Here is a 15197-nt window from a genome sequence, read left to right on the forward strand (position 1 = left end):
CATACAGAGGAAGGCTGTAGTTCTGTCTTCATAACTTCCAGTGACATTTGTACTTGTTTTGAGGTCTTTCAGGCTTCATTTTGAGGGAGGGAGATGTCAACAGGGCTCAATGTCCAAATGAATCACATCAGCCTTTACACAACAAAGCTGGTAGTAGGAAAGAGTTAAGATTGAATGACGTCTTTCCCCAAGGTGGTCTTACTTTTTCAGTATTTTGACAGCTTTCTCCCCGGTCAGAATAAGCTATTGAATTATTTTATAGAAGCTTTATTTCTTATTCCTACTGCAGTGTAGATCTAAACTTGTTATAAAAACCATGCCTTTTAAACCCTTTATGTTATTCCGTACAAACAATATTGTTTGGTGAAAGACAATAAAAATATTTGAGAAAGGAGATGGCATTTCACAGTTTGTCTCTTCATATTCAAAGTTTCTATATCAATTACATTGGCATTAGTGGTCATTCACTTTTGGATGACTCAGACCTGGAAAGATCAGCACCACATGACTGACACTGAAAGTTGAGATATAGAATCAGAGTAATAGAGCAGGTGCTTTGCTCTTAAAGAAGATGTCTGATTTGGGGCCCATTGTTGATCAAGTGAGAGCAAGTGTTATGAGAGCACCTTTTTTGATTTTTGACTGGAGTAGTATTAATTTGTCCGGAGCATTGAATCCTCAACATAGATGCTTTGTGCCTGAAAAGCCTAAAAGCTCTTGTCAACACCCTATGAAACAGATGAAAAAAGGCTCCATATTAACATATTTGAAACATGACAAACAGTGAGACAGTGAACTAAAACTAAACCAATATTAGCTTCTTACAGATTCATTAGTATCAGTCAATATATCAGCCAATACGTAATAAGACATTGCTATAGACAAATGCCGAAAATATCTTATAATGTAGAAAGAGTGTCTCCATAGTTTGTCCATCAGAGAGCACTGACACGTTTATCTTGGTTGCAAAATATGTCATTATTGGATATTTTTAAATCTCAATTTTAGATATCAGTATTAGCCTCAAAAATCCAGTATTAGTCAAGCTATTATTTGGACGATACTTCAAACTTAGATTTAGAGAGTAATGAGTTATTTCAAAGGAAACATCACAGAACTGTGGAAGAAGGTGTTTGTTAATCTAGTGTACTTGTATTTGGTGGATTTGGAAAAGGCCTATTTGTGTTTCTTCATTTGTTCTGCCTGAGATTCTGCAGCCGTTGCTTTATTCTTTATTAACAGAGCATGAAAGTGGGTGGTTTTCTGACACCGTGCCTTCGTGTTGCCTTTTTCTGAACAGTGATCTCTTAATAAAAAACAGTGTTGCTGAAAAGATGCAGTTTGCTTCAGAACAGCTTCTGTGGTTTCTGCAAGGCTACCTGTGGAGATGCAGGATCAATACAGAATCAAGTCTTACCTGCCAAAAATAATCCACCAGTTTCAGGATTCATATTTTTACTCTAGTCCCTCTGAGTATTAACATTTTCATCCAGACCTACTCATGCCACTGTACGTTGCTAAATGATATGTTGATGGATGTAAAAATGATGATTTGAGAATTCCCCTATCTATCTGTTCTAATTCTGTGAGTTTAGCTCACCCGTATGTTCGCAGGGCCGCACTCCTGGGGAGATATGGATGATTGGGGAATTCAGCTGACATATTGAATTACCCGCTCGGATGGAAGAACATGGGAGAAGGGTTTGAGAAAGCAGAAAAGAGACGAGTGGATTCAGGAGGGCAGGAGAGAGGTCAGCATAGGAAATAAAAGAAGGGAGTCACTAGAAGTAGGAGAGAAAAAGGAAAGTGGAAAAGAGCAGCGCTGTAACTACATGAGACTTCAATTTAATCCCCATGTCTGTGTACCAGGGAATTCTGTCCTTTTGTCACCTAAATCAGGCCATATATGAATCTACTCTTATATTGCATATAAAAAGTCAAAAATAAAATTAATTGATAAAGCATAATGTTTAGCTACTACTGTATATTGTTATACACTATTTTAAGGAGCGTCTTCATTGTCTGGATGTAACAATCCTCTACTTTGTGTAAATGGTATGACATGAAGCGTATGCCTATGAGACTGAAAAAGTCCTTGTCTGCTCATTTTTCTCCATTAAAGCCATGTAATATAATAATAATGATATACAGCAGGTCATAAGGGGTGTTGATGATCTATACCTCTAGAGCTCTTACTTCTCAAAGAGGCTTTTCAGGCTGCAGATGGATACTGAAGGTGCAATAACAATCTCTTGAAGTGTCACAGAAGTATAAAATAATGACATTTGAAGCCAGAGTCAATTAAGATTAGATACCAGCTCATCTAGCGACAGGTTATGCCACTTTAAATGGTCGTTTTTTTACCCTTCAAATAGACTATGAGGTGAAATACAGTGTAGGTTATGTTTAAATTATCATTGGCTTGTTGGAAACATATTGCAACACAATTGCTTTTGTTCAAATGTCTTGGAACTATTGACAAAACGTTTATATATAATCTGCAGGCAATTTTCTCCCTTATTCTAAAAAAAACAACTAAAATGAGTTTTCAATATATATATTTATACACAAAAATAATCTTCACATAATGAAATTGTAGGATTAAAATTGTAAAGGTGTCTTTTTTTATTTTTTATTTTATTTTTATTTAACCTTATTTAACCAGGAAATAGTCCCATTGGGATTCAGAATCTCTTTTACAAGGGAGTCCTGGCCAAGGCAGCAGCATCAAAGTTTCAACATACAGTAACAAACAGCAAACAACAGATTTAATACAAAAGAGAAAAATTACATTAAACACTAAGAAAATCTGAATTCTGTAACAGGACATGTGCATTCAGTGGTCAGGAAGTCCTTTATCCTAATTTTAAAATCTTCTATGCTAATAAAATAATCTAGATTAAGGGGAATTTGTAGCTCACACCAAAATGACGGAGCACAAACTTTAAAAGCACCTTCACTAAACAGTACGGGTTCGAGGACTGACATAAATCGTGTGACCGAAGGGTGCAGCTACCGATAGCTTTGGGCGCCAGTAGAGAACATAAATAAGAAGGCAGCTTGTGCAACACGGCCTTATACAATCTTTAAAAATATTTTATCTTTATTAAACCTCCATTGGCATTTTATTTGCCCACTTGGGAGCATCGGAAACAAGCTGTAAACACAACATTGACGTATTTGCATTGATGAACGTTGGCAAACAGTTACACGTTGAGACATCCTATACAGAGTAACATTAGCATTAATTCAGAGTTCAGTTATTGAATATAATATTCACTCTTATTGCGGCTCAGTTTTGGGTTCCATCAACATCTACGGGCTTCACCGTGCTCACCAGCTATAGTCGCTACCTTTGTCAGTCTGCTACTTGGTGTTAACAGTGGGTTTTTCAGAGCTGCCTACTGCTGCTGATGGGAGTGGTGAGAGTAAACAAAAGTTGCCGTTCAGAAAACCAAAACAGAGCTTAAAGATGCTAAAACACTGTAGGGTTGGGTGATAATTCTCTGTAGGTTCCTCGTCCGAGCAACACTTTTCACATTTGAGCCACTGTTTATGTTAATCTAAAAATATCAATCAGGACAGCTTTAAGTTTAAATTAGGGTTTAATATTTTTTGCTGACATCAAGATTGTAAGAAGCTGAGATGCTGAGAAGCTGCCATCTGAATCTAACATTAATTGTCTCCGGTTCAATAATCTATGTCTGCCTATTGTCACAGTGACACTTGCACTTTTAAACTTGTATATCTTGTGTTCTCCTCACTGATTATGCCTCTTTGTGTGTGTTTGAATAAACCAGATCGTCTGAGTCCTCCATTGGACATCCAGCTGGAGACAGTCAACTGCACTGCCTTTAGTGTACGATGGAAGATGCCCCGGCGACATGTTAGCACCATCACTGGATACAAGGTAATCACAGACTGTGATTTTACATTAAAATACAATAATAAAAATGTATTATTTTCATTTGAATGTGACGGCTCAATTTGTAATGAAAAAATATTTGAGATAAAAAGCTGTTAGCTGTTATCAGTCACCAACGGGATCTTTAAATGACATGTATTGGGTTACATCTTAAGTACATATATTTTCCATTTCAATTATTCTAAATATTGTTCATATTAGTCTCAATGTGAGATGCTTCATATAGTTAATATCAGGGTGTGCCAGCAGCTGTTTCTGTGTGATGGCTTTCTTGTTGGGTACCACCTACAAATTTAAAGAAAAACAGACAAACAGTTCAAGACCAAGAGAAAAAGAAAACATTTAGCTTTACAAACAGCGGGCTGCCCCTACAGATTCCTTTCAAGAACTCTTTTTCAAAATTAATAGAAAGGATCTTTTTTTCTGAGTGGATGCCCATGGACCTTTTTCACAGCAGACATTTTGACTTGTCATAGTAGGAAAAGCACAGCTGAAATTGATAACCTTAACGATGGCTCAATTCCATCAAGTGTCCCAGTAAGCTATTTCAGTGAGTCAGCATGCTCAATACCAGGACCTCTCCTAAGTGGAATGCAGCCATCATTAATGGTTTAGAATACACCTGTACTTTTCCTACTACATGTCAATATGTCTGCTGTGAAAAAGGTCTATTTCCCTCTGCAAGCCCTTGACGTGGTTGCCCCCCCCCCCCCCTTTTTTTCCCCTGCTTTTAAAGTGCCTGTAAAATCCTCTGTCCAGTAAGATGGCCTTGAGAGCTAGATTGATATTTCGAAATTTCCAGTATTTTGACGGAACCTCTTCACTGCTAAATTTATGCTTTTTAAGGGGCAATATAGCTCTGAAAGATGTGGTCACAAATCTTTATTTTAGTGTCTTGTCAATAGATGTTTTGCTCCACCCTGTGCTTTGAGTACTAAAGTGGGGTTTGCTTTTCTTGGTAGAAACATAATGGACATACATTTTGTAATATTAAAAGGCAGGTTTGTGCTACACAAAGTGGACTTGAATTGAAAAAGTGTCTTTCCTTTCTGTTGTTACTCTGTCATCACTTTAAAGTGCCCATTGTCCTCTTGAATGTTGAATAATTTAAATATTTTTAGTGAGATATAATTTTTCTTTTATAATTTATTTTATTTAAACAGGGACAATGCACAAGTTAACATTAACCTTGTATAAGAACAAGGAGAGATGCATTGTACCGGGGTTGCTTTATGTTTAAAATCAGTGCTATTTTCCGCCTGTAGTCCCTTGGCAGGTCAGTAAAACAATAAAAATTCCACGCAAGTGAAATACAAAACATCAACATATACAATTTTACAACCACAGTCACACCTAATTTACAATAAATACTATCGTGCTCAATCGTTCACCCCTTCCTAAACCCCCCCCCCAACAAAGCTATGCAATCAAAATCCTTACCTCTCCCAATACAAACACACACACACACACACACACACACACACACACACACACACACACACACACACACACACACACACACACACACACACTATTAAGAGAAAGGTCAGTTGTTTCAAAACAACAAGCTGCTTCAATAAGTAACAAGCAGAAGAAAAAAATTATCACCTAGACGCTAAAATCTAACCAGCGAGGTAATTCATCCACTTCTGCAAGCACAAGTTCACTCAAGATCTTCTGTAATTGTGATTGTCAGACTGTAGTGTTACTTCTGAATGCAATGCTATTCTCTTTTTGGAACATAAAAGCCAGGTTGAAAAAAAAAACAGAGAAGTGCTGTTTTTCAGCCCTAATTCATGATTTATGTCCCACAGTCACATCACTTCATGGATTTGTACATGTAATAAGGTGTGTGGGGAGATTATTCCACTGATTTATGGCCACAAAAGAAAAGGATTATTTGCCAAACGAAGTTTTGAGATTGGGAATATTGCACTCTCCTCTAGTGGCTGACCGAGTAGCTCTTTTTTTTTCTGTGTTGAGCGTAATACATTTTTTTAGAGGAGCAACATCATTATGAATGATTTTAAAAAGTAAGCAAACATTCGAATGCATTATCAAATTTCCAAAATTTAAAATATTGTACTTAGTGATTATTTTGCAGTGGTGATATTGACGTGTTTTTTTGTCATGGATCTTAAGGGCTGTTTTATATAATGATTCAAGTGGTCTTAAGGCTGTTTTACCTGCCTGAGACCACCTTGTCATGCAGTACAAAAAGTGTGGAACAATCATTGCACTTAAGTAGGTATTCGATGCCTCAAAATTTCAGTGTGCTACTCAATTTTTTAACATGTTTTTTAAAGGTAAGAGTTGGGTCCAGGGTAACACCCAAATATTTGAATTCGTCCACATTTCTAATTTTATGCACATTTACTAAGACCTCAGGACATTCTGTAAGTTTGCATCTATTTTAAAAAAAAACATGGTTACTGTCTTTTCAATATTCGTGAGACATGAGTTGTGTAGCCATTCAGCAACCTTATGCATTACATTTGTTAATTTTAAAGCAACCTCTGTAGCATTCTTCCCATGAGTGTACAGCACTGTATCGTCTGCATACATTATTAAATCAATATCATTACATACAAGTGGAAGGTCATTTATATATATACTAAAAAGCAGCAAGCAGCGGCCCTAAGATTGACCCTTGCTAATGTATTGTTCACCTGCATGCACTGATGTCGTCCACTCAGGTAAGTTTTGAACCAGTTTTGTGTGTTTATTGAAAGATTGTAGTTTGCCAATTTGCTTAATAGTATCTCATGATTAACCGTATCAAAAGCCTTGCTTAAATCAAGAAAAACTGCTCCCACCACTCCACCTTGATCTAAATTTCTTTTAATTTCTTCAAGGAAGTAGCAGCACGCTGTTTCAGTTGAGTGTTTTTTCCTGAATCCAAATTGCATAGGGTGTAAAAAAGGCCTTAGAGTCAAGGTGAGCAATTAGTTGTTCTGCTACAACCTTTTCAATGACCTTTGAAATGACCGGAAGGATGCTAATAGGTCGATAATTGCTAACCTCTTGTTTGTCACCAGATTTATACACAGGGGTTACAATAGCAAGCTTTAAGCTTTCATTAATAGATTTATTTAGTATTTTAGTTAAAGGGGAGGTCAAAGATTCTTTATGCGTTTTTAAGAAAGCAGTATCAAGACCATTTGCTGTTAGTCAGTGTTGACCAACCTTTATATCGTTTATGGGTGTCATAATAAAATCAGCATTGTCACACACTAAGGAGTAATTAGGTGTTTTTTTAGTAAAATTCTGACCCAGTATTTCCACGGAATTCAAAAAATAATTGTTAAATTCTGTTGCAATAGCTAGGCTATCATTTTGAATATCACTATTTATTTTGAGCTGTATGCTATCATACTTGGGCTTATCCTTGCCAGTTATTTTGTCAATGCTCTTCCATGGTTGTTTACTATTCCCTTTTGCTTCTCTGATGATTTCAATGAAAAAGGATGCTTTAGCCTTTCTAAGCTGCATTGTAACCTTATTTCTCAGACCTTTATAGATTAGATGATCAGTAGTTAAACGAAACGAAACGAAAGTTACGATTTTAGAAACCTTTTTAGAGAGGCATCTCATTTTTTCATTAGTTCCCAGAGATTACTATTAAACCAAGGCAATCTATGTTTAGCTCTAGGTTTCCTGGCCATTATTTTTGTATATCTTGATATAATATATTTGAGGGCTGATATTATTTCATTGCATGCTTGCTCACAGGATTTATTTTCAACAGTGTCCTTCCAATTTGTTTGCTTTATTTCCTTCTCAATTTGTATTAAATCTCTCTTTGGGATAAATGATATAGTGGGATTACCTTTCACTGAGTTTTGGTCCCTGTACCGTGATTTAGTCAGTTTCCTAGCAGCTAGTGTAAGATTATGATCTGACAGACCAGTAACCAGGTTGTATGTTTTAGTTATCCTTTCTGGTGTATTTGTAAAAACTAAATCCAATAATGTTTGGGAAGATTACGTTATTCGTGTGGGTTTATTTATCTTTTGTACCATATTAAACATTTTTGCAACATCCTTAAGCTTTTTTCTGCGTGATTTATCAAGCCAGTTTAAGTTGATGTCACCGATAAGTATAACTTCTTTTCTTTCATGTAGTTTAAGGATTGCAGATAAACAGCTAAAAAAATTATTTGTGGCAGTAGGTGTGCGATAAACTGCAAAGACAAAAAAGACATTTCGGGGGACAATGTAATAGTAACCTCTACACACTCCAGGGTGTTTTCATTCATATCTATTTGTTTGCTTAGGATGCTTTCCCTAACATAAATCAAAACCCCACCGCCTTTCCCTTGACTTCTGTCTCGTCTGTACACCTTATAACCCGGAATATTAAATACAGATAAAGGAGTTGTAGGAGTTAGCCAAGTTTCCGTGAGACACAGGTAGTCAAGGTTTGAGTCCGTTAGCAAATGTTACAGTTGTTCAGTTTTTTACTCAACGCTACGTATATTCAAATGTCCACCAAAAACACCTTTCGGTTTTATTTTTGGGTTCCATAATACGCTTGCGTAGTTAACAGTCTGAAACTGTTTCGTTTGATGCTGTTTAAAAAACACAGTGGCAGTCTGTGAGGCATTTGTCTTAATGTCTTAATAATAATGGCTTGCCAGAACCCAGTTTCCTTCCTTTCCTCTTTCCTTCTTTCCTTACTCTCTTGTGTTTGTTTTGCGTGAACCATTAACAAAGTGTGGACCAGTATGAGTGTTTGTGTGTGCTCTGCTTTTGACCATATGTCTGCACTAAGAGGATTAGTCAGCTACCTAGCTTCCCCAGGACTCACAGATAGACGTTCATTTGGCCAATCACTTTGGAAGTTCATAAATAATCCTGTTTCCTCATTGTATTGCCTCCTAATTATACAGTGTTTACATTGTCACAGCCATGACTTGACAATGGGATGGCTGTCAAATAAATGTTTTTTTAATACACGTAAACATTAGATGCATGAATGCCTGCCAAACTCAACACTGCCGGAATAGGTTTGACTTTTAGTCAAACAGTAAGAATCTGAGACTTTTGTGTTTGTATGAGTCTTCTCTTTGACCATGTCTGTATGTTTTTCAGGTCTTCTACACAGAGATGAGGAATGGCCATCCAATGGGTACAGCGTCTTTGATGGAGGTGCCTCTCAGCTTGGACATGCTGACCACTGTGAGTTCACAGCTTTTAACAGTGCTGCTTTATGTTTAAAATCAGTGGTGAACGTGCTTAGAAAAATGTTGCTTTTGATCTATCTTTTCATGGGATTTGTTGACAATATATGTTAATATTTGGTGACAATGACTATTAAATCCACCATCAAATCTTGCAAGATTTTAGAAAATACATACACTCAAACATTTATGGATACCTCTGCTCTTATTTTCTCAAAAGGGGCAATTTGACGGACAAGCAAGCTTTGTGAGTATCTGACTTGACTTTCCACTCAGATTCTGAAACAATCCCTAATCAGTAATTTAGTCTTCCCCATCTCTTCGTCCACCATCTTTCCTTCTTTTTTTATTGGCTCCTGTCTTTTTTCTCATTTTTCTCTCCCTTTAAATGTCCTTGCAGATATGCTCCTGCTTATTTTTCCATATCTATCTGTATCTCTACCCTCACTCACCCATATGCCGTCTTCTAGGATGTGGACATTGGTAACCTTAAAGTGAACACTAAGTACAGAGTCACTGTCGGAGCGTATGGTTGGGCAGGGGAGGGTAGACCCAGCATGCCCAGAGACATCGGCACTGCTTCACATGGTAAGAAAATGCAAGTAGAAGTAATCCATTTTTACAGCTGATACTATTATTTATACCGTAGTATTGTCAATACCTTCCACTGAATTCAATTTCTTTCTGTATCATTAGACATGTGCATGCCGCCGTCACCCCCCACTCAGCCTGTTGTCAAGGCTGTATCTGACACAGAGCTGGCATTGTCATGGCAGCCAGGAGAGAGTGAGGGAAGCGCACCTGTCCTTCACTTCCTGGTGGCTTACATCAGGTCAGTCATTGAGTGATCTGCCTCAAGAAAGCAATTAACGCAGCTTCATGTTTATCAAACCGGCCTTTTGTGACCTCACCAGCACAGGGTTGCTGCCAATACTCAGACACACATTTACAGGTATATACATTTACACACACACTCAATTACACACAGGTCACACATATACGCCATCAACCATCAATCCAGCCCATATATACACTTACCAGGTGAAGAGCAGCCTGAAGTGGCCGTTTCATAGAGTGAAAGAACAGGCCAGTGATGGAACAAGAAAATCCATGTTCCATAACTGGCTGTAAGAGGAAAAGGAAAAGGCGGCCTGGTTTTATCTTCCTGTTCATTTTCTCAATTGATAAACGGTTTGATGCGGCCATTATTACAAATGTGGAAAATTTTAGGAACTACACTTATTCGCTTTCTTGCAGAGAGTTAGTTGAGAAACAACTGGTTAGCATAGCTTAGCATAAAGACTGGAAGCAGGGTAAACAGCTAGCCTGGCTTTGTACGAATGTTCGGAAATACGACTACCAGCACCTCAAAGCTCACTAATTAACACTCTGTACTTTCTTTGTTTATTCTGTACACAAACTGAAACATTAAAACAACAAGTTGTGGTTTTATGAAGTTATGTGCTGAAACTAAATCTTGGCCAGATGCAGTGATGCAGTTATATGTCATACGATATTAACACTTTTCTTCTTTCCAAACATTTATCGGTGTTCATGAATAGATGTATATAGCTGCACATTCAGCCTCCCTAATCAGAGTCTCTGCATCCACTCATCGTCACATTACTATGATACAGAATACACAGCTCTCTTTTACAGTGAATGTCGTGAGGCCTTTGCTGCTCTGCTTAATCCAACCATTTGTGTTTTGACATGAGGATCAGTTGAGACACACACACACACACACACACACACACACACACACACACACACACACACACACACACACACACACACACACACACACACACACACACACACACACACACACATAAAGAACCTCCCATGTCTAGACGGGTCCTCGGACTACAATGTCAAGAAAGTCCAAAATAATTTGCCTGGAGTCCTTGCCAGACATAAATAAAAATGGCAGATTGAATTTAAAAATGCCTCCATAAGAATTGTTTAAAATAAAATAAAATAAAGAAAATCAAACACAATTGTGTTGCCTATTGTGGTAAAGACCCTGAGATTAGGCAAAGACAAAGAGACAGAGGCAGAGAAACTGTCACTTACTGTGACAGAGAAGACATAAATCAGTGTCTGTTTTTGCATGCAGGGACATTTTCCACACAAAAGGGCCATCTCAGAGGCAAATATTTCTCCCCTTACATCAAAAGAGGCATTGCTGAAGAGAGACATTGATTGGTAATGAAATGACTATTCAACAGATAGTTGTGACTCCAGGCACCCAGAAACAGCACACAAATATGGCAGCTGGAGATGGAAGCAGGAGATGATAGGCAGAAAAAATAAAGTTCAGGAGTTCATCATTTTGTTTTTTGCTCTACTTTTTAAAACAACACTCTGATTAAAGCAGAAAATAATGCGTTAAGACTTAAAGAGGCTCAAAAATAGTAACAAAACAACATAAAAAAACTCAATTAATTCCTTGTTTTGTTTTGTTTGAAAACTTAGTAATTGTACTCTTTGCAATCACTTCTAGACATTTTCAAAGGCATACAACAGCAGAAGGAACACAATAAAGTGAAAGATCACATCAGAATTTTTAAACAACCCTCACAAAAACATATCATCATCCTCAAAACAATTATTTAGAAGTTGTTTTGAGAGTTATGATTTTTGTAAAAAAAAAAAAAAAAAGAATCCCCTAAAGACCACTCATAGTTTGTGAAATGTCACAAGTGGAAACATATTGTTTGTAATTGCAATATCAGAAAATAAAAATTAAATAAGATATATTTGCGTGTCTTGTCGTTCACAGGCCAGAAATGGACACAGAGTGGACATATATCCGTGAGCCCATTGAGACTAACTCCATGGTTTTGAAGGGGTTATTACCGGAAACAGAGTACCAGTTTGTTGTCAGGGCGGCCAACGTGCACGGAGTTAGCCCACCCAGCCACATCAACAACCCTGTGCGCACTGGTAAGGCTGAACGTTGATCTCTGAGCCAAGTGATGTGACAGCCAGGAATGGTTAGTCTCGGCTCCCTCGTTAATCTGGTTTCAACAACATTTTAAAACAAAAGTCAGTTTTAGTTTAGTTTCAACAATACACCCACGCAGAACTAAACAGACTATGTTTATTTTTTTTGCATATCCAAAGTTATTCTCACAATAAAACATTCACCATGTTCAACCACACTGTATAAATCCAAACATTACAATGGAGACATTTCTCCCAGCACTGTGAAGCAATGGAACTGTGTTTTTTCTTTCAAATTCTTGAATTCTCTCTCATAATATGCTACCTTTATTACATTGAAATATTTAAGCATATTTTTTTCCGTTATAAAAGTCTCATCACAATACAATTCCACAATATAATAAGCTCACACAACTTCCTCAAGTCATCATTATAGAATAAATTACATGTATCCCATTCATTTAGACAAGAAAAGACAGTTTGTCTTTTGAGCTTGAATGTAGGACAGCACCTGTCAGTGTGTCAGTGGAGCCTTGGATGATGGAGATGTAGAGCAACAGAGTCATTTACTTTATTATTTTTGATGTAGTCAGCTGTTGGTAGTCGGCTGATGGTAGTGGTGATGGGGGTGGGGGACGGTCAGGAGGACTTACTGATATTAAAACACACACACACACACACACACACACACACACACACACACACACACACACACACACACACACACACACACACACACACACACACACACACGTTCACACAGGTGTGTACTACACATACATACATGCAGTAATAGTAATGTCTTAATGGATCGAGGATCATGACATTCAAACAATTTACCTACAGATTTGTGGGCAAAATGTTAGGCTCATGTGTGAGTGGATGCTTGTGCATATAAGGTTTTAGGAGTATGACTAAATATAATTGAACAGCCATGTAGACACAATCATATTATCCAGATTTTGTTCTGTGACCTACAGACCACACTGCTGACTCTTGAAAGCCATGTGGGCCAGCTGCATCTGCCTCACACGCTATGTTAGATGTCAGACTGTTGTAAACTGCTCTGATTGAATTAAGAGTGCTAAGTCCTGCTAGACTGCTCAGAGACAGAGACACAGAGATAGAAAGACAGACAGGAAGAGAGGTAATATTAGAAAGACCTTGCTAAGAATAATGTCAATGAAAGTTACATGAAACAAGATAAAATTAAACAGGCACAAACAGACAGACAGACAGACAGACGGACCGAAATGAAGAGATAGAGAAGCGTGGTTTCTTAGCAGGGGATAAAAGCGGGTTACGTCCGAGTCTCATCAGACAGGATTAAGGACGGGATGCCAGACCCCTTCTCTGCCCATCCACACCCCTGATGGATGCACACACACAATACGCCACTGCTTGAGTTAACAGCGGGGGCGGGCTTGACTGACTAACATAGTTTTCTTGTCGCTCTTTCTGTGACAGTTTGTGTGTGTGTGTGTGTGTGTGTGTGTGTGTGTGTGTGTGTGTGTGTGTGTGTGCACGCGTGCCTGCCTGCGTGCGTGCGTGCGTGCTTGCATGTGTGTGTGTGTTTATAGAAGTTGGAAGCAGGGTGGTATGGACTAAGGGGGATTGTTACACAACATAAGATTAGTTTACTGAGGGCTTTTTGGGCTTCCCCCTCTCCCTGTATACCAGCACTCAGTATTCAGGATTTATTGTTATTAGGCTGTGCTAATTAGCACTTTAAATCTTGGCATCCATTCAGGCTTAATAGTCAAGTTTCTATGAGATCTTTGATTTTTTTTTGCAGTATGCTATGTTTTATAAGTGGTCAATGATCAATCCATAACTACAAAATATTTTTCAATTCCCTAACTTACCTTACATTATGGTAAACTTGTAATATTTGATACTATAGATGGAGGTGGAAGAGCAAGGAGACAAGAGGGAGGGGATGTTGTTATGTAAGCTAAGATTAAGCTGTGTCAAGGTAGAGTGGATGACAGGGGAAGTGTCAAATTGAACATGCACACTGTTGTTTTTCCATCTTTTTGTACTTTATTTTGTAGAAAGGATTTTTTTAACATCTTAAGCTTCATAATTATTTTATTTCTATACGTTTTATTTTTTTTTTTTTTATTTAACCTTTATTTATCCAGGTAAGTCGATTGAGAACTAATTCTCATTTGCAACGACGACCTGTCACATTCACACAGTTACACATTCATACCTGGAAGTTGCCCAGTACAACCACAGTCTGATCTGCTGGCCACTGAGCAGCTCCATTGGAGCGGTTGGAGTTAAGGGCCTTGCTCAAGGGCACCTCAGTGGTGGTAATGAGGGAGGGACAAGCACTGCTCTTTCAATTTCCACACCCAGATTTTATCCTGTCGGTCTGGGGACTGAACCGGCGACCTCCTCCGGTCACAAGCCTGCCTTTAGGCCACCACTGCCTAAATGTACAACTGTTCTGTCGGTCAACATACTGTATGTGTACCAAATATATAACACATTTATGCAAGGTGTAAGTGGTCTTTCTGAATGTATGTTTAAATGAAGGTATAATTATTTATGATGTCTTATTTATCTCAACCAAAACCTTGTTAAGTTATTCAACTAACTATTTATATTGGAAAAACTACTAACTGATTAATTAAGTAGGTTTATTATGAGGATTATTTTTGCAGCAGCAGTTACAGTAGCTAACCAAAAAATTGGTTTTATGCTACGCTCAGAGTATTCACTGTCTGGCTTTCTTTTTGTACATTATTAGCTGCCGTTCCGTATCGAGGAGACATGTTTCAGTACGTGGTGCAGCAGCCTGGGTACAGGCAAAAAGGTAGACCCGCTGGGCCAGAAGCTGTTACTACTATTTCTTCAGTGAAATGTTGTGACATTCCCCAGCCCATGATCATTCATCATAGGAAAACAGTCATACACAGAGGACCCAAGCATCATCTCTTTCATGTGAATTGGACACCATTGTTGTTTGGGCCATTTTCATTGTCATCATCATTTTGTGACCAGAACTTAGTGTATTGACTAACGGCTGACTTGTGTTTCATCACTGACCAACTTTGTTTGACCCTTTAACGTGCAGTCATTGTGTATGTTTTTATCAACTGTCTTTAAAGAATTAAACCTTTAAAAGCATGT

At 37.9% G+C, this 15197-nt stretch overlaps 1 protein-coding gene and 1 long non-coding RNA gene across 4 annotated transcripts in view; one reads left to right on the forward strand and one right to left on the reverse strand.

Moving 5' to 3' along the window:
- The window catches only part of LOC116056551, a 112683-nt gene that overhangs the window by 38303 nt on the left and 59183 nt on the right, over positions 1–15197 (reverse strand). The gene's annotated exons all lie outside the window — the stretch shown is intronic.
- The window catches only part of LOC116056546 (pikachurin), a 29861-nt gene that overhangs the window by 1503 nt on the left and 13161 nt on the right, over positions 1–15197 (forward strand). For 2 of the 3 annotated variants that reach the window (XM_035992464.1, XM_035992466.1), the window contains exons 2-8: positions 3801–3910; positions 9019–9105; positions 9328–9354; positions 9578–9695; positions 9804–9939; positions 11893–12056; positions 14815–14880. In XM_035992464.1, the coding sequence (XP_035848357.1) occupies positions 3801–3910; positions 9019–9105; positions 9328–9354; positions 9578–9695; positions 9804–9939; positions 11893–12056; positions 14815–14880 (708 nt within the window). The remainder of the gene's footprint in view (positions 1–3800; positions 3911–9018; positions 9106–9327; positions 9355–9577; positions 9696–9803; positions 9940–11892; positions 12057–14814; positions 14881–15197) is intronic. The other variant, XM_031308680.2, reaches the window with a different exon arrangement.

Source organism: Sander lucioperca, chromosome 2 (genome assembly GCF_008315115.2).
Source record: "Sander lucioperca isolate FBNREF2018 chromosome 2, SLUC_FBN_1.2, whole genome shotgun sequence".
Classification (NCBI taxonomy): domain Eukaryota; kingdom Metazoa; phylum Chordata; class Actinopteri; order Perciformes; family Percidae; genus Sander; species Sander lucioperca.